Source organism: Phragmites australis, chromosome 5, assembly GCF_958298935.1.
Source record: "Phragmites australis chromosome 5, lpPhrAust1.1, whole genome shotgun sequence".
Classification (NCBI taxonomy): Eukaryota; Viridiplantae; Streptophyta; class Magnoliopsida; order Poales; family Poaceae; genus Phragmites; species Phragmites australis.
This window is the reverse complement of record NC_084925.1, coordinates 44,511,207-44,538,734: the sequence shown is the minus strand read 5'-3', so window position 1 is coordinate 44,538,734 and position 27,528 is coordinate 44,511,207. Positions and strand designations below refer to the sequence as shown.

At 42.1% G+C, this 27,528-nt stretch overlaps 4 protein-coding genes across 4 annotated transcripts; 2 read left to right on the top strand and 2 right to left on the bottom strand.

Moving 5' to 3' along the window:
- Positions 1–519: 519 nt before the first annotated feature.
- On the bottom strand, positions 520–4,013 carry LOC133919931 (probable polygalacturonase). Its single transcript, XM_062364502.1, has 5 exons — positions 3,261–4,013; positions 2,690–2,810; positions 1,942–2,190; positions 1,587–1,740; positions 520–1,428 (listed from the first exon to the last, which is right to left on the bottom strand). Exons 1-5 carry the CDS (start codon positions 3,708–3,710, stop codon positions 903–905), a joined length of 1,500 nt encoding a protein of 499 aa, XP_062220486.1. The 5' UTR covers positions 3,711–4,013; the 3' UTR covers positions 520–902.
- A 973-nt stretch (positions 4,014–4,986) lies between these two features.
- LOC133919930 (ATP-dependent DNA helicase Q-like 3) lies at positions 4,987–14,999 on the top strand. The gene is made up of 20 exons (XM_062364501.1): positions 4,987–5,317; positions 5,687–5,857; positions 5,979–6,086; positions 6,183–6,190; positions 6,277–6,360; positions 11,107–11,247; positions 11,342–11,376; positions 11,473–11,556; positions 11,650–11,738; positions 11,998–12,150; positions 12,248–12,344; positions 12,602–12,605; positions 12,691–12,840; positions 12,907–12,999; positions 13,079–13,144; positions 13,221–13,348; positions 13,472–13,563; positions 13,671–13,801; positions 13,885–13,994; positions 14,411–14,999. Exons 2-20 carry the CDS (start codon positions 5,707–5,709, stop codon positions 14,937–14,939), a joined length of 2,253 nt encoding a protein of 750 aa, XP_062220485.1. The 5' UTR covers positions 4,987–5,317; positions 5,687–5,706; the 3' UTR covers positions 14,940–14,999.
- Positions 7,811–8,777, top strand: LOC133917738 (zinc finger CCCH domain-containing protein 43-like). Its single transcript, XM_062361601.1, has 2 exons — positions 7,811–8,061; positions 8,155–8,777. Exon 2 carries the CDS (start codon positions 8,191–8,193, stop codon positions 8,671–8,673), a length of 483 nt encoding a protein of 160 aa, XP_062217585.1. The 5' UTR covers positions 7,811–8,061; positions 8,155–8,190; the 3' UTR covers positions 8,674–8,777.
- Positions 15,000–16,005: 1,006 nt separating the features above from the next.
- On the bottom strand, positions 16,006–27,123 carry LOC133919921 (protein SEMI-ROLLED LEAF 2-like). Its single transcript, XM_062364490.1, has 20 exons — positions 26,910–27,123; positions 26,377–26,599; positions 25,982–26,056; positions 25,196–25,311; positions 24,747–24,861; positions 24,512–24,640; positions 23,207–23,254; positions 22,604–22,791; positions 22,314–22,510; positions 21,883–22,175; positions 21,618–21,767; positions 21,110–21,538; positions 20,799–20,948; positions 20,301–20,373; positions 18,322–18,449; positions 17,796–17,996; positions 17,555–17,692; positions 17,331–17,456; positions 16,968–17,114; positions 16,006–16,636 (listed from the first exon to the last, which is right to left on the bottom strand). The coding sequence occupies exons 2-20, from the start codon at positions 26,515–26,517 to the stop codon at positions 16,481–16,483; spliced, it is 3,000 nt and encodes a 999-aa protein (XP_062220474.1). The 5' UTR covers positions 26,518–26,599; positions 26,910–27,123; the 3' UTR covers positions 16,006–16,480.
- Positions 27,124–27,528: the final 405 nt, after the last annotated feature.

The following is a 27,528-nucleotide window of genomic DNA, read 5'->3' as shown; positions in this document are numbered from 1 at the left end:
TGAATTCAGCCGATGGTGATCCATCTCTCTCCAATTCACGGCTTAATTTGTTTTTCTTCTAGCTAGTATTCCCCTGAGGTGCAATCGTGCCTTGCAGCAATTTATTGCACTTCACTGTCAAAAAAGTTTGGCAGATAGATTATATGAAATGGCCATTCTTCAAATGCAATTTTTTCGGAACACTACTGTTCTACGATCCTCCTCTGCGTTACTCCAACAGCGAAGACAGGGAAAAGTGGAACAGGAGGAAATTGAAAAATGGTTGCTATTGGCAAAATTCGTACCGTGTTGCAAATCTGAACTATATTCCAAACCTCACTCATCTGATCACGCTAAGCATGAATGGTATTGCGGTAAGTAACATTATGCAGTTGGGCCCAGGAGAGTGGAATACCATTCATCACCAAAGGTCAAGCCCAGCCCAGCAGAGCTGAACTAAAGGCTAGAGCCTTGTAAGTTGTAAGATCACAAGGTTCTTCTTTCCTTGTTGACATGCTGCAAGATTGATATATACTTCAGTTTTCATGCGTAAACTATATTGACACTTTGACAGCATCGATTTGTCTCCAGGCAGGTTCTGGCAAAGAGCAAAATGTTGATGGCCAAATCACTGGTGAGATACAATAAGCCACTGTAAGCAGCAAACCTATGAAGAGGAGAATCTCCTCTGTATTTACATTTCTGAAGCAAAAACGTGGAAAATTAGAAAGCGAAAAAAATGATTTCGGCAGGTAGAGAGCACCCATTTCCACTACTCCACCTATCAGCGCTGCAGTATAGGCCCGCAGGCAGCTCTGGCCAGGCAGCAGCGTCAGCCCCAGGCGATCGAAATCGGACGCCTGAGGGCGTTGCCTGGCCAGGCAGCTCCGGCCAGGACTCGATCCAAACGAGCCCTATGTGCCTCATATATCATAGTCAACTTCTGTGCTGTTCATGGTCACTGCACGCTTGACAAGCTGCCCTTGCTCATCGTAGATGTCCAGGTTATCACATGGTTTTGGGAACACTGACCCAATGACACGCCCCTCGACGTAGGAGCACTGGAAAATGTGCTTCTTCTTGTAGCTGATGCCCACTGACATGTCCTGGAAGCTGATATCCTTGATGGGGATGACGTCGCTGCCATGAGCACGGACAGGCACCCGAACACCCCATCCATGGATTTCTTTGAATGATATGTTAGTGATGTCTGGGAAGGCATTCCGATCGTATCCATCATCAGCATGCTCGTTGTAGTCAACCTTTATCACAATCCCAGCACGGACATTGTCGAAAGTTATGTTGCGGTACGAGATGTTACGGATGTAGCCCCCTCTTCCTGTGGCAGTCTTTATCCTCACACCTCTCCTTGATTCCCAGATGTGCACGTTCTCCACCGTAACATTTGCAACTCCACCAGACATCTCACTGCCAATTGAAATTCCAGCACTGCACACAAAGAAGGTAAATAGTGTAAGCCTCACCTGTAATGCTCCAAGTTCTATGCACAAATAATAATTGCTTGTGTCGAGGTTTGACTTCAAAGGACTATGCACACAAGCAATACTTTATACAAAGCGATGTAGCCAAGATATGCCAATTCTCACCTCACAAGAGAATGGGCTGTCACATTGCGGATCAAAATGTTTGAAGATGGGCGACTGTATGCAATCCCATACTGATCCCACCCGCTCTTTATAGCTATCGCATCATCACCAACAGATATGTAGCAATTCTCAATGAGCACATCCTGACAAGAATCTGCATATAATTATATGTCAGGATCAATAAATAGACAAATGGTATGTGGTCAGCATGGCCTGTAACTAATGCAAGAGTATAGGCAGCATGCGCTATAAAGAGTATATCTGCTGGTGCTTCAAGTGTTTGCTACAGTGCAGAAGTGTCACAAAAATGCATGACATACTGGAAAACCGTTAAAGACAGGTGCAGGATGAATACCTGGATCTATGCCATCTGTGTTTGGAGCACCAGAAACAGGAGATAAGATAGTAACATTTGAAACAGTTACATTTGTGCAATCATACGGATGCAAGTGCCAGAAAGGTGAATCCCGCAGCGTTATGTTTGTAACAATAATGTCCTTGGACCACATCAGCTGCACAAGGGGAGGTCTCGTGTTATTCAACATTCTTCTGCGATGCTTCAACCACCAAACTTCACCCTGGCCATTTATGCTACCATTATGGCCTAATTAAGAGACAGAAGAAGGAAACATATAAAGGTCAGATAACTATCATCCAATGAGGCAGTTAAATAGAAATAACCTCATTGTTCTATTAGTGCAAGATTGGGGATCAAACGGATATGATCAGTTACAGCTACAGCACGGAATTTGAAATAGCAGTGCAGTTTTTGCATTTGAATGAATTTGCCTGTTTACTTGGTAAAACATCACTAAAGAAGTAAAGAGTATGACAGTTCGAGCTGTAAATTTTAGATTCTATTTTAACAGAAGTGCAGGAAGTCCAAATATTCATACAGAAAGCAGCAAGTGCATTTAGATAGGGGGATCAACACGGGTCAAGTAGCTGCTTTATGTTGCTCACATGATACTACAGTGTTGCAACCATTAGATTGCTTAATATACACATGATACACTTTTCTCACTGATGTTGCTTAATCAGAATTCTGTAAGGTGTTCTATATGCATGGCTTAAATCCTAGCTTATCCAGATAAAGAGAAAACCTGTAATGACTACATCTTTCAAATTCTGTCCATGAATAAGACTTCCAAAGCGAGGTCCTTTGCGCTCACGCCCATATCCATATGATGGTAATGCTGGCATCAACGGCCAATACTTCTCATCCTGTCCAGAAAACAACAGAAAGTCAGTTAAATAAACTTGTGATCTGAAATGTGGACACTTCTGCCGCAATTAAGTACCATAGGCCTCCACCAAACTCTGAATACACACTAGTCTAGATCTATAAGCACTGAAGATCTTGAAAAAGTAAAGCTCTTAACACCATGTTAGATTCTTCTGTCTCTGGAGTATTCCCGTTTTGTAGCAACGAAATCTCAGCCTCTGAAACACATCAGTGATCAGACGAAAAACATTCTTATGTTTCATCGTTGATATATTTATCAAGCAAGTCAACTAGCCAAATCATTAACTATTCTAATATATGTTAGCCACCCAGGATCCACACCACATGAAAGTAGTATTAACTATTGAGCTTACAAAATGCACTTGAAGATCTACCCAATAACTACCCAAGTTTTATAGCTACGCTCACAAAGCCAAGAACTTCCTTACCGGAATGCCAAGGATCTCTGCGCCTTCGGCAAGAAACAGCGTCATGTGGCTGGTCAGGTTGAACGGCGCCGTGAGCCACCGCCCGGGCGGCACATTGAGCTGTCCCCCGCCGCGTTCCGCGAGCGCCGCGATGGCCTCCACGGCGCGCTCGAACGCCTCTGTGTTCACCGCCCGCCCGTCCCCGACGCCGCCAAAGTCCGTCAGGTTGTACGCCGTAGGGCGAAGCCGCGGCGCAGGGCGCGTCGGCGGCAGCGACGCCGTGCGGAGCCTGAGGAAACCCCTGCCGCCGCCGCCAGCACCGACGGATATCGAGGCGCTCTGCCACAGGAACACCAGCGTGAACCCGACGACCCACACGGCGGCGAGCAGCGTCTTGTTGGCCGCGACGAAGGCGGCCACGCCCCGCCGCTGGCCGTGAGGGTGGATCCTCCCGCCTGACGTGTCCACCATTGAGCCGCTCCTGTTCCTGGAGGTGGTAGGGCTTCGCTCCCAGAGGCGCCTCCGAGATCTGGCGACCTAGAGCACGATGCAAGGCGCGGCTTGGGTCAATCGGTAGGGCAGGACGCGGGGAGCTCGGATTCGGAGGGCAGGGTCGGGGGCTCGTCGAGGGCTTCCGCCATGGGAGGAGGGGTTGGTGCGGGGGTTTATAAGATGGCAGAGCCGTTTGAGTGAAGTGGACGCGACGGAATGTGGTGCGTGCTCCCGATCATGGAGGCTGTGCAGCGGAGGAAGATGGTGAGAATTACAAGGCTGCCACTACGGGTCGTGGGTTCACGTGAACCGTCGGATTAAGATCGAGCGGTGGCATATCTATTGCTATTTTGATGAGGATTGGCCCGTTGGGCCGAGCTCCGGCCCGTTCTTTGTTAGGAAATTCGATCATACGTCTCAAAATTGATGTGACTTGATAATATATTTTAAGTTGATTATTTTTAGATCATATGTCTTATATAAACTAGTTTGTAACAAAATTTCATATTAAATATGTAAGATATATGATAAAAAAATAGTCAACTTAGAATATATTATCAAAGACATACCAATTTTTGGGACATATAAAACCAGCTCTGGTTAAAGCTTCGGAGCACGACCAAACGGCACCTTAACACATTACCGTTCCAAATAATAGCCTGCAGTTGTAGATGATGAGCAACCGGATCCTTTTTCTTCCCTAAGACAAAAAACGTTATTTTTTTCCCAAGGCATTACTACGTGCAATGCAGAAGGTAACCGTAGCTGAAATCGAGCAACAAGAACGCACAACAAATCTCGTTCCAGGCGAACAAGGTAGCAGACGTGCAAAAAGGTGCCTGATTCCTCTTTGCTTTTTGTTGTTCTGCCAGCTGTTGACTAGGCTACTCACAGTAGTTTTCTTTCTGCAGTGTGGTTGAGAAAGAGAGAGCAAGGAGACAATGGTTAGGTGTATGCAGGTGGGCACGTCGCCATTTTTAGATCTCTTGGAGTTGGGTTTGGCGTAGCAGACACTCCTCGCGGCTAGCTGCAGTATCTTGGTGAGCCGTGGCTGTCGTTAGGCGAATGAAGACTGTCAAAAATCAGCATCACTAGATCGCAGAAAACATAATGCATGTCCTTTGGATTATCTGGTGCACCAACCTGATGCGATCTTTGTCTGCCGTGCATCGATGCAATTGCAATGCCGATGGGGATTCTAGTGTGCCTGATGAGCATCAGCATTTCGTCCATGGATCGGTAGACGGTAGGTATGATGCTCTGATTGGGCAAGGGGTCCATGAGAACATACACGCGGGCTGGCGATGTTCTTGGGCTTTGGGGCCTAACCCTATTGAGCCGGGCCTAGCTCGCCGTGCTCGCGCCAAAATTAGGCCCAGCTCGAAACCCAGCTGGCCAGAGGGCAGACGCTCACACCACCGGGCTCTTCGCCGGCGGCGGCGAACCCGGCTCCAGTCTCCTTCCGCCGGAGCACGACAGCGCACCCCGAAGGAACTCTTCCCTCGTAGTCGTCGTCCTCGCTTCTACCGGTATTGGATTGGCGTGGAGGAGGCCCATCCGGACTTGAGACTGCAGTTCTTTTGTTGGTAAGGAACCCTAACTTGCTTCGATGGATTGTTCAAAGATCGAGTTTTTAAATGCTGTGAGCAATCAAATCGAAATCTTTCTTCCTCTCCTCCGTTTACTAGCGATTTTCTTTTCTGCGTGGTGGAGTACTAAACTGATCCATCCATCCACGGTTCGGTTCGGTGCATTTCTTCTTCCTCAGCACACAGGATCGGTCGCAGTTGATGCCATCGGAATTAATTGGGACGCAAGGTGTGGGTGTGCAGTTTATTTTCCAAAAGATTGGGATTCAACTGAACCCCCACGCCCTGCGGCAAGTCCTTGCCTATCATGTTACAATCATTGCAATCCTCTAAACGATCATGGCATTCTCTCCTTCCTTCTTACAGATTGTGCTGTTCAGCTGAAAATGAAGGGACTACTTCCCATTAAGGGTACATTGCTGGCCTCAGGGCGTGGAAAGAACGCTCCGAAGGAGCTCGAGAACGTCTTGAACCGATATTTTGGATACTCAGGGTTTCGAGGAAAACAACTCGAGGCTATAGAAGCTGTTCTATCAGGTCCTCTCCTTTGCCGTGTTTGTGTGTGTTTCTTCTTATATTTTTTATGGTTGGCACCTGTGTGCTGAGATATTTTCAACATTATGAGTTTGGTTTAATATGCTAAACAATTTATTTGCAGGAAGAGATTGCTTTTGTTTGATGCCAACTGGAGGTGGAAAGTCAATGTGCTATCAGATTCCTGCTCTAGTGAAGACAGGCATTGTTCTTGTTATTTCACCCTTGATAGGTGAATTGATCTGCCAACTTTCCATAATGTGAGAATTTTGTACTTGAAAGTTTATACTAACAGTTCCTTGATTTGATTGAAAAATCTGCTGAACAGCGCTGATGGTAAGATTAATCATCATTAGGTCTCCTTTTCCTGTTACTCCTCATATGCCATGGAACATCATGTGGTCTGCATATTAAATTTACAGGAGAATCAGGTTGCCAGCTTGAAAAATAAAGGAATTCCAGCTGAATTTCTCTCGTCAACACAGACATCTCATAGTAAACAAAGGGTAAGGTTCCCCACATGGTGCAAACTGCAAAGCAATGCTTTCCTGGGATATGCTTAATTGTTGTGCCAATTTCGGCCCTGTTTGGGGTAGCTTTTTCACAGCTTCTGCTACTCCCAGCAGCTGGAAAAGCATAAGCTACGCCAAACGGGTCCGATTCTATCACAATCCGCCATCTCCAAAAGCTAGCATTTGTACTGGAATCAAAAAGCTCCCCCAGGGCAGCTTCCCGAGCTTCTGCGGGTTGTGGTTACCAACGTCCCCTAAAAGTTGAGAAGAATTTACCCACCAATGCCACTGGTATAAATATCAGTTTCCTCTCCCTTCCCATGGATCCAGATCTAGCCGGCGCTCTTCCACCTCCCGAACTCCCGAGACCCCGACGCCTTGTCCTGCCGGCGCCAGCCCTTCAGTCGACCCGTGCGCTCCCTGCAGTCGACGTCCTCACGCGCCGTTCAATTGACGACCGCGCACGCCTTCCATCGAGGACCGCCGTCGCCGCCCCTTCAGTCGACGTCCTCGCGTGTCCTTCACTCGACGACCGCGCCATTCAGTCGACGACCGCGCCGTTCAGCCGACCCGCGCGCCCTTCAGTCGACGTCCTCGCGCGCTGTTCAGTCGACGACCGCCCCGGCCGCCGTTCAGTCGACGACCGCCCCCGCCGCCCTTCAATCGACGACTGCGCGCCCCTTCCATCGACGACTGCGCGCCCCTTCCATCGACGACTGCGCGCCCTTCAGTCGACGTCCTCGCGCGCTGTTCAGTCGACGACCGCCCCCGCCGCCGTTCAGTCGACGACCGCCCCCGCCGCCCTTCAATCGACGACTGCGCGCCCCTTCCATCGACGACTGCGCGCCCCTTCCATCGACGACCGCTGCCGCCGCCCTTCCATTTGACGACCAACCTTGCTTCTCCTCCGGCCATCCGACCCCACCGCCGCTGCCCCTCGCCTCCAGGTGGGTTTTACACGTCCTTGTATGCCTGCCATGCTGTGAGCAATTGTCGATGGAAGATGCCTGCCATGCGCCTGCCATGCTAGTTTATTAGCATTGACTGAGCATTTCTGAGCATATGCAAGATGCACATGTATGCTAAAAAAAATTCCTCATTGAGGTTTGTAGATTACACTGAACTAAAATTTGTATCAGGGCAAGTGACACTGAACGGCAAATTTGTCAAGTTTACACTGAGTTGAGGCATTTTACACTGAATTGTAAGCAGAGATGAAGGTTAAGAAATCCTAAACTATTTTTATAATAGTGTAGTCTGGATAAGTTTGTCAAAGTTTGCATGTTTCAGTGAGCTCAAATGTTTTGTAAACAGTATGCTACTCACTTGCCATATGTTTTGCTGATTTCATAGTAATTTGCGGTAAATTAGATGGATAAAGTGAAGGTGCCGAAAGCTAATTGGGATGCATATGCGACGAGAGTGTTCTGTTAGATATGTAAGGAAGAAACTCTAGCTGGGAATAAACCGGGAAATACCTTGAGTGCCATTGGCTACAATAACCTTGAGGAAAAATTCAAAGAAAGGACTAAACGACAACACTATCCACATGGCAAGCTGAAGAACAAATGGGATGCATTGAAGGCACAATACAACTTGTGGTTAGATTTGAAGAGGGCTGCAACCGGTCTTGGTTTTGACGTTCAAAAGGGAATAATTACAGCTAGTGATGAATGGTGGGAGGCCAAAATAGCGGTATGTAAATCTGAAGTTTTTTTTTTAATTTTGTCCCTTTCAAATCCATGCATGAATGTTGTGATTAATAAGAATATGACTTTGTTATTTCAGGAAAACATCAAATATCGCAAGTTTCGTGATGGCCCTATGGAGAACCTAGATGAGCTTGAAGTTATGTTTCAACATATCAATGTCACGGGTGCATCTTCGGTCATTCCAGGTGCTCCTACAAATGCAGCTCCCATTGAGGTTGGTGATGATTCTACGGAGGGTGAAGATGATGCTACCATTGTAGACGATGAAAAAAAGGGAGGAAAGCGTAAGATTAATAATGACCTTCCACAAAACCCTAAGAAGAAGGGTAGGAATCCCATGGTTAGGCAAGTGACACGTCTTATTGATGTGATTTCTACCGGCAAAACGAAGAATGCTCAAAAGGTTGAGGATGATATCATAGAGCTCATTGAACAAGCCGTGAATGCGGGAGCCTATGAAGGAAGCGATGAACACTTTATGGCCACCAAGCTTTTTATCAAGCAAGAATACCGTGCAGTGTTTAAATCCTTTAAAACTAATGAAGGAAAGGTGGCTTGGCTCAAGAGGATGTACGAAGAGAGGAAAAGGGACTAGACTTTTTGATCAATCATGTGATGTATCCTAATATTATGCTATCATTTTTATTTCAGCTGAACCATATATGTAATGTTTCAAATTATGGTACTGTAAGAACCTTATGTGTAATGCTATCTTTTTAATTTTAGCTGAACCATATGTAATGTTTGAAGTAATGGTATTGTAATGCTATCTTTTTAATTTTAGCTGAACCATATATGTAATGTTTGAAGTTATGGTATTGTAATGCTATTTTTTTTAATTTTTGCTGAACCATATATGTAATGTTTGAAGTTATGGTATTGTAATGCTATCTTTTTAATTTTAGATGAACCTTATGTGTAATTCTATGACCCTTATTACAGCTGACCTTTAAGACCATTTGTTTTGTTTTTGTAGATGAGCTCATCAAGTGAAAGTCACGATGATTCATCTAGTGAGAGTGACAGTGATGATTTATTACTCCAAGTAGGATCAACAGTTGCTCTTATTGCTATGAACCATAATGATAAATATCTAAATAAAAAGGAGAGACCCCCTCCACGACGAACTGGGTATCAATGGGTCATTGATCAACTACAAGTGAACAGAGATTGCTACAACATGTTTCGTATGAATCGTCCTGTTTTTGACAAGTTGCATGCAACATTGGTTGAAAATTATGGACTTAAATCCACAAGAGTGATGGGTTCTGTTGAAGCTCTAGGGATGTTTTTATGGATGTGTGGTGGTCCTCAGTCATTTCTTCAAGTTGAGAACATATTCAAGCGATCAACTGAAACAATTAGTCGGAAATTTAATGAAGTCTTGGAATGTCTCAACTTGTTAGCTGGGGACAATATAAAACCAAAAGATGCACATTTTACAACAATTCACCCAAGGGTTAAAGATTCTCGTTTTTCTCCCCACTTCAACAATTGCATTGGTGCAATAGATGGCACACATATACGGGTTGTTGTGCCAGCAACTGAGATGATCCCACACATTGGTCGTCATGGATATCCGACACAGAACGTGATGGCTATCTGTGACTTTGATATGAGATTCACATTTGTTGTAGCGGGATGGCCTGGTTCTGCGCATGACTCTAGAGTATTCAATGATTCTTTGTGCCGATACTCAGATTTTTTTCCACATCCTCCTGAAGGTAAGGTACATAGATCCTACAAATAAACCTATTACTTTTGCCCTTTTCATGTTGATTTGTTGTCTCATATTATTTTTACGTGTAGGGAAATTCTATCTTGTTGATTCTGGATATCCTAATAAAAAAGGTTTTCTAGCTCCCTTCAAAGGCCACAAGTATCATATACCTGAGTTTCAAGGGGGGCATAGGCCAAGTGGACTCAAAGAAGTGTTCAATCATGCTCACTCCTCTCTTCGTAACGTAATTGAGCGTTCTTTTGGTGTGCTAAAAATGAAATGGCGAGTTCTATTGCATATACCAAGTTTTCCAGTTGAGAAGCAGAAGAAGATCATCATTGCATGCATGTCGCTTCATAACTTCATCCGTGATAGTGCTCTAAATGATGAACTATTTGAGATGTGCGACGAAGATGAAGAATACATCCCACTAGTTGACTCATCGGGAGGAGACTACAATGGCACATCATCAGATGATGGTGATATGTGTGCACTTCGTGATTTTATTGCAAATTCATTGATGGCAGGTAGAGAGTAGATGGAAATAGGATAATGCACTAATTATTTTGTATGTGCAAATTCCTGATTCTGTTGGATGTGCTGGTGGAAGCCGTCGAACAAGTTGAATGATCTGGGCCTTTAATGATTTTTTTGATGTGCTGGTGGAAGCTGTCGAACAGGTTGAATCATTTGGGCCTTTAATGATTGTTTTTTTGGTGAACCTGTTCTCCAATTTTGACAATGGATGTGCTGCTCCTGCTTCTTTCAGTTCTGACATTTTTTGAAGAAGTTCCGTTCATTTTCTCGTGTGTTTTAATTATAAACTATGATGCTTGCAATTTTGGACTGACATAAAAAAATAGCCTTCATTATCCCTAAGGGTATTTCAGACATTCCACCTAAACTTATTCAACTCAGCCCTCCCACCAGGTATCCAAAAGCTATGTTGCCAAACAGACCAGCTTCTCAGACCAGCGCTTCTCGGACCAGCTGCTTCTCAGACCAGCCAGCTAGCTTCTTGGACCAGCAGCTTCTGGAAAAGCTTCAGCTCCCCCAAACGGGGCCTTCGGACTCTCCCGTAATTGTTCCAACTGACATTATGATCTATCGACTCGCACACTGAATTAGACACCCCAGCATGCAATTATTTCATGTAGTACGGTGGATTACTCCCCGAGAATAGGAATTTATACTTTAAGTATTGAACTTGGCCACTGTGTCTAGTATCTAAATAGTACAAACATCTCTTGCATACTTGCTCTTCCTTTTAGACTTTACAGTTTTATTGTGTGTATGCTCTTTTCTCAGATACACGAAGACCTTGATTCTGGTAATCCTTCTTTAAAGTTGCTATATGTCACTCCAGAGCTGGTTGCAACTGCTGGCTTCATGGCAAAGCTAATGAAGCTTTACAACAGAGGTCTTCTTGGTCTTGTTGCTATTGATGAGGTCTGAATTTCATAACACCTTTATTAACAGTTGTTATTCTTTGATATGTTATAAGTGGCATTTGTTGCATATTTCTGCCATTTCTTTTCTACAGGCTCACTGTATATCAACTTGGGGCCATGATTTCAGGTAAGCAATGATTTATGTGTTTGTTGTGAATACCTTGTCATCAATCTTCAAATTAGCATAGTTTTACCAACAAAATATTGTTTTAATGAAATGCAGACCTAGTTACCGCAAGCTTTCATCACTAAGGAATAGGTTCCCAGATATCCCTTTGTTAGCTTTGACTGCAACCGCTGTCCCAAAGTAATGCAACCTGCTACCCTCAGTTTCGATCTCTACTTTTTTTTCCTCATCATATTAATACGTTATCATTTATTCATTATTTTCCTGCACCAGGGTCCAGAAAGATGTGATATCATCATTGTGCCTGCAAAATCCAGTAGTTCTTAGAGCATCATTTAATCGACCTAACATATTCTATGAAGGTAATTTTTTGACTTTGCTGATAATTTATTTGCCTGGTGGTGCAAGAGCTTGTCAACATTTCTTGAGTTGATTTGCTGGAATGCACTGTTTTCCAAATAGATTAGGCATTTATTTTCTAAGTCTCTCCACCGTTATATAGTTACTGACTTTCTATAGGCCTCTGTATTGCTCTGTTCATAGTTGTTAAGTAAATATTCATCTGCCCCTACGTTCTGTTCTCTTTAATTTATGAATTATGCGATGCAACTAAATTTGCAGTTCGTTACAAGGATCTCCTTGATGATGTTTATTCTGATATATCAAATTTACTGAAGTCCAGCGGAAATGTTTGCTCAATTATATATTGTCTTGAACGGGCAGCTTGTGATGATCTAAGCATGCGTTTGTCACAGCAGGGTATCTCATCTGCTGGTATGTTGATCTAAAGTCATAGTTCACAACTTCAAACCATGGTAGGATTGTTGCACTGAGAATTTTTCTGATGTTTCTACGCGCTTCTCCTTACCAGCTTATCATGCTGGCCTAAATAGCAAAGTGCGAAGTGCTGTTCTTGACGACTGGCTTTCGTCGAGAACTCAAGTTGTTGTTGCAACTGTAGCATTTGGGTATAGCTTCTCTTCATTTCTTTACGTGTCATTTCTGTAATTTGACATGCTGATACCTTGTTCACAAGTTTCAGAGTACACATGCAATCGTCTGACTGCATTATCTACCTGCATTCCAACCTGTAGTTTATAGCTTATTTTTGCCTGTGCCATTATTCTACTTAATTCTTAATACAAAGCTCTGACTATACTTCATGTATATCGTCTCTTCAATACGGGGCTTTGACTAAATTGGTTTGTGGATGCTGCTCCCACAGAATGGTACATAATACTCCTGTTGCATTTTATGTCATTCCTGTTTCTGCAGAAGTGCTTGATAATATATTGGCACTATCATCATTTTCAGGGTATTGATAGAAAAGATGTCCGTATTGTATGCCACTTCAACTTGCCTAAGTCAATGGAATCCTTCTACCAGGAGTCAGGAAGAGCTGGTCGTGATCAACAGCCTTCCAGGAGTGTTTTGTATTACGGATTAGATGACCTGAGGCGAATGGTAACTAGGTTTCAAACAATATATTTGCCAATTTAAACACTGGGGCTGACACTTTTGGTTTGACAGGAATTTATTTTGAGAAATACCAAAACTAAGAAATCAGAGTCGTCTTCCTCTTCGACTGAGCTTGCAGAAAAGGCCCTTGCTGACTTCAGTCAGGTTCTTACTGCCAAACGTGTATTGGTCTGCTAGACCATGCAATTGATTTCAATGCTATTATATTTGCCTCTTGGTGCAGATTGTTGACTACTGTGAAAGTTCTAGCTGCCGGCGAAAAAAGATTATTGAGAGCTTTGGAGAGAAAGTACGAGATTCTGGACTTGACAATATGCTTTCTGCTTTGTGTTATTGATAATGAATATTATCTTTAAATGGTGTAGGTACAACCAACTTTATGCCAACACTCATGCGATTCTTGCAAGCACCCAAATCTAGTGTCCTCACGTCTGGAGGAACTTCGTCGTGTGCCCAACTGCCGCTATAATAAGATCTCTCCAGTCTTCAAAAGGTATGCGGCAAGGCTAGGCTGCATGCCTGCATTATTAAGAATTTTATCTGCTTGATGATTCTAAATGGATTTATCTTATACTGGCATTTTTGGTGTATTGAAATCTTTTTGTCTGCATGACAGCTCATTAGTTAATCCAGAGCACTTGGACACAGAATTCTGGAATCGTGAAGATGAGGCAAGCATATCAGCTGAAGACATATCAGATTCTGATGGTAGAAGTGTAGAACATTACTCTCTTTTCTTTTCATATTTAGAAGATACCTCTGATTGTTATTCGCATAGACTGGAGTCAACTAATATCTGCAGTTGTTAATGGCAGATGGGAAGTCGGTAGTGAGCAATATTGCCATTTCAAAGTTTCCAACAAAAGCTGGCCTGGATGCAAAATTTAAAGCCCTGGAGCGTGCTGAAAATGCTTACTATCAAGCCAACGGTCAGACTAAGCAGCAGGTGATTCAGATGTTGCCTTTTTGTTGTTATTGTTTGTTACCATAATTACTAGTTCTAAACTCCAAATGGTGATGATATAACAGGGTGGCAGCCTTGTTGACAAGAAAAGCATATCTCAGGCGCTAAGAGATGCGTGCAGGAAAAGATTGTTGGATGCCCTTGGACAAGCAAAGCTGCGGCATGGGAATCTATTGTAAGTCTGCTTCAAGTTGGCACTTTTTTTTATTTTTTTTGGCGGGGGTCAAGTTTGGCACTGTTGGAAATGTAGTTTCACTATTAGGCATTTTGAAATTGAGGCAATTCTTTATATGACACTGGTAAAACTCAAAAATCTCTGATATGTCATCGTGTGTCTATGACGCGTGGAGCCACTTTAGTCACTGACGTATAGGGTCTAATGGCATATCAGGGATTTATGTTTTAGCCAGTGGTATGTGAGGAATTATACCTTCGAAATTTATCCCTTCTTTACATGGTGACAAATCTAATTTACCCAAACAGCCAAATTCAATCATGCAATACATTTTGCTCTAAACTTTTTGTTGTCGCACTGTAAGGTGTAACTGCTTCGATTTTCACATACTTTTTTGTGACTTGTCATGCTTTCAGATGTGATGCAGAGGCTTCCGCCACTCACCTTGAAACAGAGTGCTTCAAAAAGTATGAGAAAGTGGGCAAGACGTTCTACAACTCACAGATAGCTGCCACAGTCCGGTGGCTGTCATCTGCAACATCCAACCAGATGCACGACCGCCTCCACGGTCGTATCGACCAAACTACAGATCATGGTGCGCCGAGCTCCCCTTGCGTCGTCCCAGAGTTGCCTCCAGTAGCCCCTGAAGTCATCGGCTCATGGCCAGGAGAAGTCAGTAATGACCAAGCCAAGGTCAAACGCCAGCCGGAGCGCATTGATGAGTTGGAAAAGAGGAAGCATTCCGACGAGCCTGCAAAGACCGTGGCTTCGGCTGGAAACATGGAGCTCCCCACAATACCATCGTTCAGAGAATTCTTAAGCCAAAAAGGGAAGGACCACACAATGAGTTCTAGTACTAAAGCGGAGAGCCAGCCTTCTGGTATCCGTAGGAAGTCTAGTGTTGTGATTGAGAAGCAAGAAGCCAACAAGAAGAGGAAATCATGAGCCTTTGACCTGCATGTTGGGCAACTTCCTCCCTTAAATGAATTTTGCAAGTCTTTCCTCGTTGCTGATATGTACTTAGCCTATGGTGTTAGCGTATACTTATTTAAATTTTGTAATTTTGAGTGTACTTATTCACATCAACTTCAGTTAAACTCAATTTTGGACTTTATTTATTAATAATGCAACCGTTTAAAAGGTTCTATACATGAATTATAACACTATTTAAATATACAAGAACATATAAGAGTAAAAGTATGTCAACTTAAACCGACAGAAGTTAAATTAATGTAGATATTACCTAATTTTGAATGTTGACAAAGTTTGTTGTTAGGATCATTATACTATGTATGATCTTATCGATACTATGCGATTCTACCTGATCTTACACTTTAGATCATTATTCTATAAAATTAAGACCCACATTTTGATCTGTGTCATGCTTTCTCCATTGGATGTAGAATTGTGTGATCCTACAAGTATCAGGATCCTAACAATTATAGACAATTCTAGTGGTGATTTGGAGATAAGAGTTCCACATATCGATTTTATGTCAATATAATTTTAGAATATATATATGAAGTTGGGGTGTGTTTTTTTAGATGGGGATGAATCTAGTTGGTGCGGCAACACTGCCACGTCCGCAAACTTCGAGGAAGGAAGCTGGTGGCCTGGCGCGTACGTGGATCGAGGTGGGGCAGATAGGGCCGGCCACCGGTCTTCATCTAACCAAATCCTCTCCTGTTGGCCAACCAATCATCATTACCAATTTCACCGTTCATAAACATAGATCCTCTAACGTTAAATCACCGTGCTATAATCGCTGACATATGAATCAATTTTTAATGGGCTCCATATGTTAGTGACCATGTCACATCGGTGAGAGGAACCGATTCCACACACGGCTCAAATTGTCTCCATTTACTCGCTCAGCACATAAGATCCGATCAACGCTGCATGCCTCCGGTCCAAGTTCAGATTCAGTCACACATGCAGAGCAAGGGTGGGGATGGAGATAAACTAGGAATGCGCTAGGGAATCAGTCCAGACAAAACAAGGCTTGGGGAATGGATTTTTCTGTCATGTATATACATATATCAATGACACAATAGGCGAACCCAATTAGCGCAGTTACATTTGTGGGATAGCTGGTTAATGACAGAATTACATTATAAATCTAACGGATTGCACAAAACCGACTAACTGATTCTGGAATCAGAATTACATCTCCCATGGTGTCACGGGTCGGGAGTAGGCAAACAACTGGTGGAGGCATGACGCTGTTACTTTTTCTGTGAGCGGACGGGATCATTTACAAACAACGGAATCATAGCATCCTGCACGCTCCTCTCTGCCACCAATAACAAGGCTCGATCAAACCCTTGTCCCAATAGACATCCGAAAAGGGAGCCATCGAAATCGTCCGATTTTAGCATGCATCGAGCTAGAACCACCATATACTGATTTTTTTTCCAGGTGTAAGTCGTCCTCACATCGTCAGTTATAGATATCGGGCCAATATGTACATCCCAGCAGCAGTCAGCTTAGCAGCCAGCAGCTGTAAGGAACTGATCATAGGGACTCAGCACTGGTAGCTTACAGAAATTGGAGTGGCATTGTTCATCAGTTGTGCACAGAAACCTATCCATGTGAGAAACCTGCTGAGATGACTCGAGCTTCTCCGTGGATGATTCACCATCCTGGAAGTCAGGAATGTTGTGAGCACAATATGAATGAGGATGAACACATACATATATGGTCTTGCAGTAAATTTTCTTGTTGACTTGATGCCTAAATAAAAGAACTAGCATGATAGCACCTAATCGAGGATTTATACTGGTTCTGCGTCCAAAAAAATTAAGTTCTAAAAGGCATGAGCATATGAAGAAAACTGAAAATCCATCACTTCATGAGATTTCAAGATGTACTCGTTCGACATAGTGTCCGACTGTCATGAATAAAGTTTCTTTTTCCTTTTACCATTCTCGGCTCTTTATCTGTGGACACCCCAAGGTGCTCATGACCACTAACCTCTTTTTGGTGGACACTCATGCAGACAGATAGTTTTTGCTGCTTTCCCGTTAAAAGTACTTCACAATTGTTGGCTACCTCCTTGAAAGGCAAGTCGTGGTTTGTTGACACTGACAATCTTCCAACATGCGCAGATGTTTCCAAAACCTACAGAAATTATAACTCTTCTCAAAATGTATTAAACCATCTTAAAAGGCTCTTAGTTTTACAGTCGTGTAATATCCTTCAAGGCATGGTATGAGATTCTGTTCTAACAATTGGCAGCATGCACAAAAAAATGATTAAATGAAATGCACATGGAATATATCCAGTTTTTGAAATGCATTTTAAACAATGTACAAGAACCAGAAAATAAATACATACTGATTCGAGAAGCTGATTGACATCAAGAAGGCTGCTATCTAACGGATGTTGCAGCTGAGGTTCTGCTAAGCTGTCAGATGGTTCAACAACTGTATCATCTTCAAAAACAAATCCCAATGGAATAACCTGCGCAAAAGTCCCATAGTAGTAATATGAGAACAAAATAATGGAACGGTTCACATGTGTTTAATCTTTCCTCGTCTATTATGAACAAGGCTGATCACCTCAAAAGATTTTTGGTGCATCTTTGCATTATGTGCTGGAGATTTTGAAGGTGTGTCAGTAAAATAAGATCCCAGAGGACAGACGTCATCTGCTGAAAACTCCTCAAGCAGTTGTTTTCTTATAGTAGACAATTCCGACTGCAGAGATATAAACATCAAAATAATGCCAAATAAGCAGTCATAGGCTCACAACACGAAGAATAACAAGACACAAGGATAGCATAACCTTTCTGTGCTTTACCTCTAATAGATCTTCCAAGCTATTAAGTATAAGAGACACTGATGCTTCTTTTGACTGATCTTCATTCATGTCAATGTTGGAGATGGATTTCAGAGCAAGATCGTCATCTTCTTTTGAACCATAAACTCTCGAGCAAGGTTCAGCTGCTCTATCAAGAGCCTGTAGTCTGCAGTCTTCAACTAAACGAAGAAATGGATCAACCTGGCAAAAAAATGGCTGTCATATAGCAGCGCAAACCATCGCAACATCAAATGTGATATTTACAAAACGAAAGACATGTACAAAACAAAGGCTCGGACCTGGGCAGCGGTTCGACTTTTGAAGCCCAACAGGAATCAGGCTTTTCCCAGGCCCAGCCTGAACTCAGGATTCGCTACCGTTGTTTGGTAATGTGTATACATATATTTAGCTGGCTTGACAGCGTCAAAATTTACTTCTTTGTGGACTTTCTAGTCTTCTAGATGACTCACACACATGAATTCACCACACAAATCGTAATGAAGCAAGGAAGTGTAATTTCACTTACTGTACTTTCCGTCAACGCATGTTTCACAATCGGAACTAGAGACGGAATGTTAAAAGCTTTTGAAAAAAACACGAGCATAGAAGTTGCCAAAGTAAAAAGAGAGCGCCTGCGTGATGGTGGAAGAAAACCTGCAGAATATTTTGACAGAATTAAATTATCAATATATATAGGACATGACTAAATATTGGCCGTGCATACTATAAGCGGATAGCATGTACACACTTAATTAGAAAAATACCTAATTAATTGCTTTCCTAATCATGGCAAATTGGCATCCTGCACGCAGAGCACGCCTGCGGCAACACCCGGGAAAAAGCGAATTTGTTTGTCCACAGGCAAAAATCATATGCATTGAAAAACGCATTTTATATACTATGGAAAAGCATTTCATATGCTGTGAAAAAACATTTCATCTGACCATCTTTTCCAATTTTAGTAATCCTAAGAAAGACTAGCAGGACAATGCAGCAAAGAAGAGAGGCGCACCCAAGCAGTCCAGAAAATCCAGAAAGCATATTGTTTCAATTTGCAAAACTCAAATCCATGTAAACTCATAAAAAACATATTAGTTCCAAATTACAAGCAATTCATATGAACCCAGAAAATCATATTATGTGAATTTGAAAAGGAAAATTAGCATAATTGGGTACATATTTGAGAAAAACAACGAATAAGCAAGTTTTTTAAAGTCATGAGCAAGTTTTCGAAAAATCGTAAGCAAATTATAATGCATACATAAGCACTTTTTTATATGAAACTGATGTTGAAAAAAATATCATCGAAATATACTCAATTGAGTCTAGTTTTGAAGCTCTTATCGCACGAAACATAATTGTGCAATCAGATTTTAATTTAGATGCTCGGTTTGAAAACTATGGTTTTTAAAGTTTTGAAATGGAGTTGCATGTGAATGACATCAGCAATTTTGTCATCTTTCCCTTTCCATGAATGCAACAACATTGGACCTCCAATGCTAAATGCTCGACCGATCCGAGCGTGCATGCCATGTGATAAGGACATGCATGCTCGGAATTTAGTCTTTAGGATATATATAAATGCCGAGGGAAATAAATGTTCATTGTAGAAAATATTTGGCAAAAGCACAAGACTTTTACTATATATAGTACGGCAAAGTGAATCGGTAGAAGTTATACAATTGGCGTTCCATTCAATAAGTACTTAGGTCTCCAGGAAGACTGTGAAATGGGTCACTACTTATATGACTCATTTGATTCTGAGTTGTCATTGAAGCTCAAGCTAACATGTTAGCAACATCCCTTTTGCATAAGAGTACCACAGCGTGTCAATTTAGGTGCAATCTTACACGAAGGAATATTTATTCTCAACTGTCAAAAATTAAATGCTGTCATTGTACGCTGGATTTAACAAGTTATCTGAACTACTGAATTTCGAGTTACAGTACTGTGAAAGCCCTACATGATTCTAAGTTCATATGGTGGCTGCACTATCCTTTTAGAGAGAAATTGGTTCTCGGGTCCATTTCATCATCCACTGGCTACAAGAGGTCTAAGGATAATCTATCAGGATGGGGATAAAGAGGGGCACCTATGTGGCCTAGTGGTAGAGCACGAGATTTTGGTGGTTTTAGCAATCTATCAGTCTATGCACGCTTTAGTATTCCCGCTCAATAGTCGTCCTGACCTAATGTCGAAGGTCTAGATCAAGGAAACATTAGTTAAATTATGCATGATTCACAAAACCCCTCCTTCCTCTTAACACTTTGAAAAGTATGTAGATTGAATTGCTCCGGTAGATTCCAGGAGCTTATAGGCTACCCATTATAGCTACACGTGCATATATTGTGTATATTAAAAAAAATCAATTATTTACACAGAATCGAATGCCCTCCGCCAGCTCCATTATGGAAAGCAGATAAAGATGCTAATAGAATTGTTATTTTTATGAAGCAGAATTCATTAGATAATGAGTACTGTAATAGGGAAAAAATGAAAATATACCTGCTTGTAATGAAATGCTTCTTAATGAAAAAGCAAGCTGAAAGCTACCAACCAAAACTTCGATAACTGAGCCCTGCAGTAAGAGGTAAGTTAGGTACAAATCAACGAATCAAACCAGCAAACACATAGAGAGCTATGCACGATTATCTTAACAGTGTATAGCTTTATATGTTCACTCTTGGTCTAAATTATGTCAATCATACTTATTGAAATAAGAGAAAACGTGTAGACTTTGATCCATGCAAGAGAATAGCTTATGATGTAATTGTCAATGCAATAAAGCCAACATTTCATGGAGGGCGCTATAACATGCCTTAGTTTGCTTTATTATCTTTGTGCTGACAGATTCCTGCTTTAGGTTGTGGATCTTTGCAAATGGTGTTGAATGTGAAAAGTGAAGGCATCCCCAATACCTTTACACAGTAGTATAGGCATCACTATGCCCTTGTATTTTTCTTTTCTAGAATAGATATAAAGCAGAGTAATGTGTCCTCTCACCTTGGCTCCAGAAAACAGTAGCATCAAGCTGAAAGTATGAGAAATTGCTTCATAGTTTCGCGGAACATTTTCAGGTGACAGTGCCTGAGTCCATAAGGAGGAAAGTAGAAGGTTCGCCTGACGAACATTCAGCATGAGGGTGACAGCATCCTGCAAGTAAATGAATAAACATTTTCTTTTTTAGAAAGGACGGCAGGAGGTCTGCCGATTTTATTAGACTATGAATAAACATTTTCATTCTACTAAGAAAGGAGAAGGCACGGTTACTAAAGGAGCCTGTTAGACACAAAAAGGAAGAATCTAACACAGACCTTTTCCTGATTAGGTCCAGTCAAAGTGCTAGAATCAGTTGAAGAGGGAAACGAAGGATCTTTTGTGCTAGCCATCCTTTGAATAGTCTGCGACTTGAACAATTTTGCATCATTTGCACTGATCTGGTTTGCATTCTCACCGATGGGCATTAGCTTCGTGTTATCCAGGAAGGGACTTTCACGAAATGAAAACATGTCTCTTTTTAATTTCCCGAACAAAGCAGCAGATGATGAAAACACTGACGTTGTCCTAGATAACGTCCTTTGAAGATCAATCTTGCATGTCTGTGAAGTGCCTGAAAGTGGGCACGGAGAGACAGAAGAGGGAACAAGAACAACAGAGAAAATCTGATGTGCTCCTAAATGTGTCTCACAATCTGGATAGACCATTGCTAAAAGCAATTGATGGAACAATGCCTCAGGAAATGCCTACATTGTAGTACATCATTGTTAAAGATTTGATATAGTTAGTATAGGATGGAAAGAAAAATATTGTTTATCAACTTACCTTGCTCTGATGTGACAAGTTTGGCAATGATGCAACTATTTGAGCTGTCCGATATACTGCAGAGATAGTTGACCGTGCAACAGTTGTAGAACTTGAAATGTTCTCCAGTACCACAGCTAATGTATCAAGGATAGGCCCAGCATCACCAACCTGGAGAGTAGAAAAAACAGTTGAAGAAATTATCCATAGCTTGCAGCTATAGAGCTACAAAACAATGGAAAAAAAAAAAAGTAACCCACTCCTAAGTATCTTTACAAAAACTGACCTTTCTAAACAACTGAACAAGGCATTCATCTACAGCTTTTCCGTATTTGTTATTCCATTTGACCATGTTGTCTCCAGGACCTGCATCACTGACAAAGGATTGCATGCTTTTACCCAAATGCCTGACCATATCACTTATCGCAGCCATTAGTGCTGTAGAAGACTGAGCTTTGGAGTGTTCAGCAAGCCGTGCTGTAACTTCAATGATATCTAAAATCATATCCGGTTGTCCCAATACATTCTTGTGTTCAAGATGCTTGACTAACATAGACAACGATATATGTGTGTTCTGTCCTGGCATACAATGATTTAAATTTCTGTCAGCATCAGCAATGATTGAAGACAAACATGTATATATAGATTATCTAAATATCACAGATAAGTGCAAAATGTATATAAATAAAATAAGAGGATTGAGGAAATGATGAATACCAGATTTCTCCATCACAATTTGCATATCCAGAAGGATACGCAGTGCAAATCCTCTGGAAGGTGACCACAGATTGTTATTATCAAAATAACGGAATATAGTTTCCAGAACTCGTCGGACTGTAGTTGCTTCCCTGGATATTCTAGCAAGGTTGTGCAGACAAATCCCTGACCAAAAATTTGGACTTTCTGATTCTTCTCTGTGTGGGAAAAATGATTTAAATGAGATAAGATATTAGAGAAACCTAGTACAACATAAAATTTCTAAGTACTCCATGCCTAAACTTATTTACATTGTCAAACTTAATTCACCGTGGGCAGCTCTAATATCTTTCCATGAAGGAACCCTTGTCAAAATGGTAATAGCAGGAGGTTCGTGACCTTCACTCACCCACCGAATTCGTCTATCCTCAACAGTGGCATCATTATTATCAGAATTTGCATATAGGCTCTCATAATTTTCCAGAACTGCAGAGACAACCTGTGAAATCATCAAACCATAACGGTTGGGAACAAAGGAACGGTGGCTATTATAGTGATACATCATTGTGCGCTTACGGATATATGATGTCAGCAGGAGTTATGTCTTACAAGTTAATAACTCATGGACATGAGCAAAAGCTTTATATTGCATGATTTGAAAGAAAACAACTATAAGGCTATGAGTCACCCAGGACATGTTCAAGCTAGGCCACCTTAAGATCCTTGTTTGACGGATCCTATTTATGACTAATAACATGGAAATATTGGAAGGTACTGTGGATTGCTGAGTTGTTCAAAATTAACATAATTAAAATTCATCAAACGTAAAAGGTAGACTGGACTATAACTGCTTAATTTACATTTTACAACAAAAAAAAATCAGCTTAATGGAGAAGGGGAAATATAACACTTACGCTATCAAGTTCTGCAGAGATATGGGAGTGTTCACCCATAAACCAAATCTGCAAGCCACATGAATCAATTAGACGTGAAAATTTTGGACAAACGGAAATAAATACAAATGTGGCAGAGCAGAAAATGAATAATAATTTGTTTTTTTCGTGAATACGCACGAGAGCTGCTCATGTTGTGTTAAGTGAAGTAGAAATAAAGTACAAGAGTTTGTTGCAACGATCCTCAAGGATCACACTATAGATAGAACAGCCAGACAGAGGATAGCTAACGATTTACAGGGAAACGAGGCAACTGAAATAGAGCGGCGGACACAATCACAAGATAGACCCGAAACGCCGCAACCGTTCTGAGATGGGAATTAAGTTTTTGGCTCCCGCCTCATGCCATCGGATAGCGTCGTCTTTGATGGAGGCCACCAGGTGATCGGAGGATGTCCGGTGATTGTTGAAGATGATAGCATTTTGTGAAAGCCAGATCCTCCAGCTGGAGAGGAGAATGAGAGAGTCTAGGCCCTTGCGCAGCTCGTCCGTGACCTGTCGCCTGAGATCAATCCACCAGTCGAGGAGAGGATGATCAAGAGTCATCTGATTAAAGTCCGTGTCTCCGTCGCCGTGCCGCAGTCCAAAGGCGGTCATGCAAAGCTAGCCAGGCGAAGAACTTCACCTTCCCGGGGGGGGGGGGGGGGGGGCAGGATTTCCAAATAAGGCTTGCTCCCTCGAAGTGGATAGCACCATTGAATATTGCCAAGTACGCCAACTTGGCCGAGTATTGGCCTGTGCCCGACCATTTCCAAATCACCAGATCAGCGCCATTGGTCAAGGTGACATACTCGAGGTCACTCCAAAGCCGAATGTACTGCATCAGAGCTGGAAGGCTCAGGGGGCCGGAGATATCCCTGATCCATCAGACATATTCTTGGGTTTTGCAGGAACATTATGGCCTGTTTGGAAAGAGGGATATTGGGATCGAAATCCTTATAATTTAATTCAAATTTGAACTACATCAGACATATTCTTGGGGCAATCCCCCTCTTCCAAACATGCCCTAAGAGGGAATATAGGACCCAATTCATTGCCCAGGTGATTCCATCCCCAAATGGGACGGTGCAGGTTCCACTGTTTGGTTGAAGGGACTGAATTAACGATCTTGAATGGTATGGTGCATAAGGGAGAACGTTTTAAATAGATTGTATCATCTAACTGTTAATTATTCCATCGATAAAATTAGCATGCAGGGCAAGCTACTCATGAACCAAACAGCTGAAGCCCCAGAAGGCCACATGGCATAACAAGAGAAAGAAGTACCATAGATGAAAGAGCTTGGAGCCCAGCTGCATGAAGAATACATATCTTCTCCTTCTCACCCATCTCTTTGGCCAGATGACATAGTTTAGGAATTTGGCTCTCTAAATTGAACATGTATGTACTGTCAACCTGTGGTGAGAAGGTATAATATAGAAGTCAAAATGGTCTGAAAAGAGGGTATTAATACATGATACATTCATCGTGGAAATTAATACCGACAAGAATCTTTAAATACCTGATTGTTTACAAAGTCAAAAAGTGTTTGGCATGCTATTTTCCGCAAGTCATCCTGTCTATTTTGCTCCAATAAGGTCTCCACAATTGTTAGCAAGCTATTGGCAAAAAGTGGCCTGCAGAACAGTGACTTGACTCATTATAGCAATTGTTCACATTAATAGAACAACTGTTGATGTAAGACTTTGTTATTACATTTTCAATAAAAACTGAGTAAGAGCCTGTTTTCTAAAAGAAAAGGAACTAAAAAAATTGCTCCCGGTATAAATCGAAATGTTCTAAGAGATCAAAGTTCACCTAAAATAGATAGCAAGTAGAATGGTCATTGAAAATAAAATAATTAGAACGTGGTGAAACTATAATGAACTGGTGAGATATATAGACTATAAATCCCAGTTCTTCGAAATTAGAAGCTTCAATGGCATATTCAGGGGAGCAAAGGCAACTTACAGTTGCTCCTGACAAGAACATATCACCTTTCGATAGATTGCCATGACAACTTTCACTGAGCCAAAACGCTCAGCTCTCATTTCTTTGTAGCACTTTTGCTCTAAATAAACTGTAATCTGTAAAAGAACAGAAGCATAATTTTCATGGGCGAAGGCTCAAATCCATGACTAGGGGAAAGGCAACACTGAACTTTTGATATACATCAGTAGTTGTTCTATGGAATATTGATGGATATCATGGTTCTATTGATAATATACCCAAAAAAATAGACGTAGATATGTTTGCACAAAAAAACTTAAATCTGCATAATCAGTATAACAAGTAAGATGTTTCAATTAGTAAAGGAATAATTGATTATGTGCCATCTAAAAAATCCGGTTTTAGAAATATACTACTGAACTGCCACGGTTCACTTTAATACTACCGAAAAATCGGACCGTTTAGAAATATACTACTTTGTAACGTTTCTGTTCATCCTGGCGTCTTCTCCTTGCAGGTTGCGAACACTCTTCTTCTCGTCATCAGGGAGAAGACGGACAAATGGACGGAAACATTACAGAGTGATGTATTTCTAAACGGTGCGTCCTTTCGGTGGTATTAAAGTGAACCACGACAGTTAGATGGTATATTTCTAAAACCGGGTTCTTTCAGTGGAATAGAACCAAATTTCCCATTAATAAATCAGCATGGTGTGACAGCATGGTGGCACAAAAATCAACACCTGTATTCATTGTTGAAGTCATGTTACACTAAGAAATAATATAAAGGAATGTTAAGCAAACACACCTTTGGAACGCGCATTGGATTCTTTGAAATATATTCACACAATTTCCCTATCTTGCGGTCATTTGGTCCTTCGTCCTGAAAAAAAAAGCATTTTAGCAGTGAGCACATCCAAAACTGTAGAGACTTGCTAAAACAAGATTTAAAAAAATAATAATCATATGCCCATTCTTAAATTTAAGATGCAAAGAGAACGGCTAGAATAATCAACTACCAGTTATAGGCTCGTAAGGTAAGAGGTGTTACAGACGGAACTATATTGGAACAATAGCTGTTGTGAGCAACCTCAAATCATGGAACATTATCCCTGATGCTGAGGTTATGACAGGCAGGCTGTAGATAAACAAAACAAAATTCATCTACGACCACAACTTTCAAGCATTCGCGACAGGTTTCACCTGTGTCCGAGGGAAGATTTCTGCGAGCAGCTTCTTGTACCGCTTGACCGGATGGCGGGACCTCGTCCGCAGGGACGGGCAAAGGAAGCAGAGTCTCTCGCATGCCGGCAACAACTCCCTCGAGACCACGCCCATCGTCATTAGGATTGCTAAGGCTTCTTCACCAGTACTCGTCCGCACAGCATGTGTGCCACACCATTGCTCGCCCCAAGGTAAGCCGATTCTGATAGAGAGGCCAAATGGCCCAAATCACGTCGCATGAATTACAAAATTAGAATCCGCAAGCATCACCGAACAAATGAACCAAACCAAACCAGTGTAATCGAACGCTGGCTACCCTCCAAACGCACCTCAAATCTACCGCAACCGCTCACTGCCACGCGCTATAATCCGGAGACCTGCCGCAACCGATCCGCGGCCAAAACCGCAACGAATTCGGACGGCAATCTGGTCACCGCCACGGAACGAGCGTCACCCTAACCAGAGAGACCGCCCCCTCGAAAATGCCGCGATCACCTCGAAACCGGCCGCACCTGGGAAACGGAGGCGCGAACACGCCGGAGATGGATGGGGCCGTCGCCTGTGCTCCGCGGAAGGGAGGAGCGAGCGAGCCAACGGACCGGGCGGATCGGGGAGTGGGGAGAGGGAAGGGAAGGGGAAGGCAAGGGCACGTGGGGCCGGCTCCTCCTCCTCCTCTCCGCGGCGCCTCCTCTCGCGCGCCTTTGTTGTTGTTGGCTGCGTCGCGTCGCGCCCCTCGCCTCCTGCGCTCGCGCGGGTTTTCTATATCTGGGAGGGAAAAAAAAACCTAAAAATCACTTGCATTTTGATTTTCCCTCTAAAAATTATTTTGTTGCAAAAAAAACCCAACGATTTAGTTTTGTTGCAAAAACATCTCAAAAATTCAAAAAATTAAAAAAAATCACAAAAAATTCTAAAAAAACTAGAAACAATTCTAAGACCTTTTATGGAATTTATTTTAAAAATAATATCTTTTGCATCATATTTCATGGAGATAAAGTTTGAAAAAAAACATGCAACCCATTTATTAATTCGAGTTAAATACATAGTTAATTATTTACTAATCCAAAAATTATGAGACCAATTTTTTTAGTCTTCTTACATGATCTTTTATCTTCTAAAAATACATGAAAT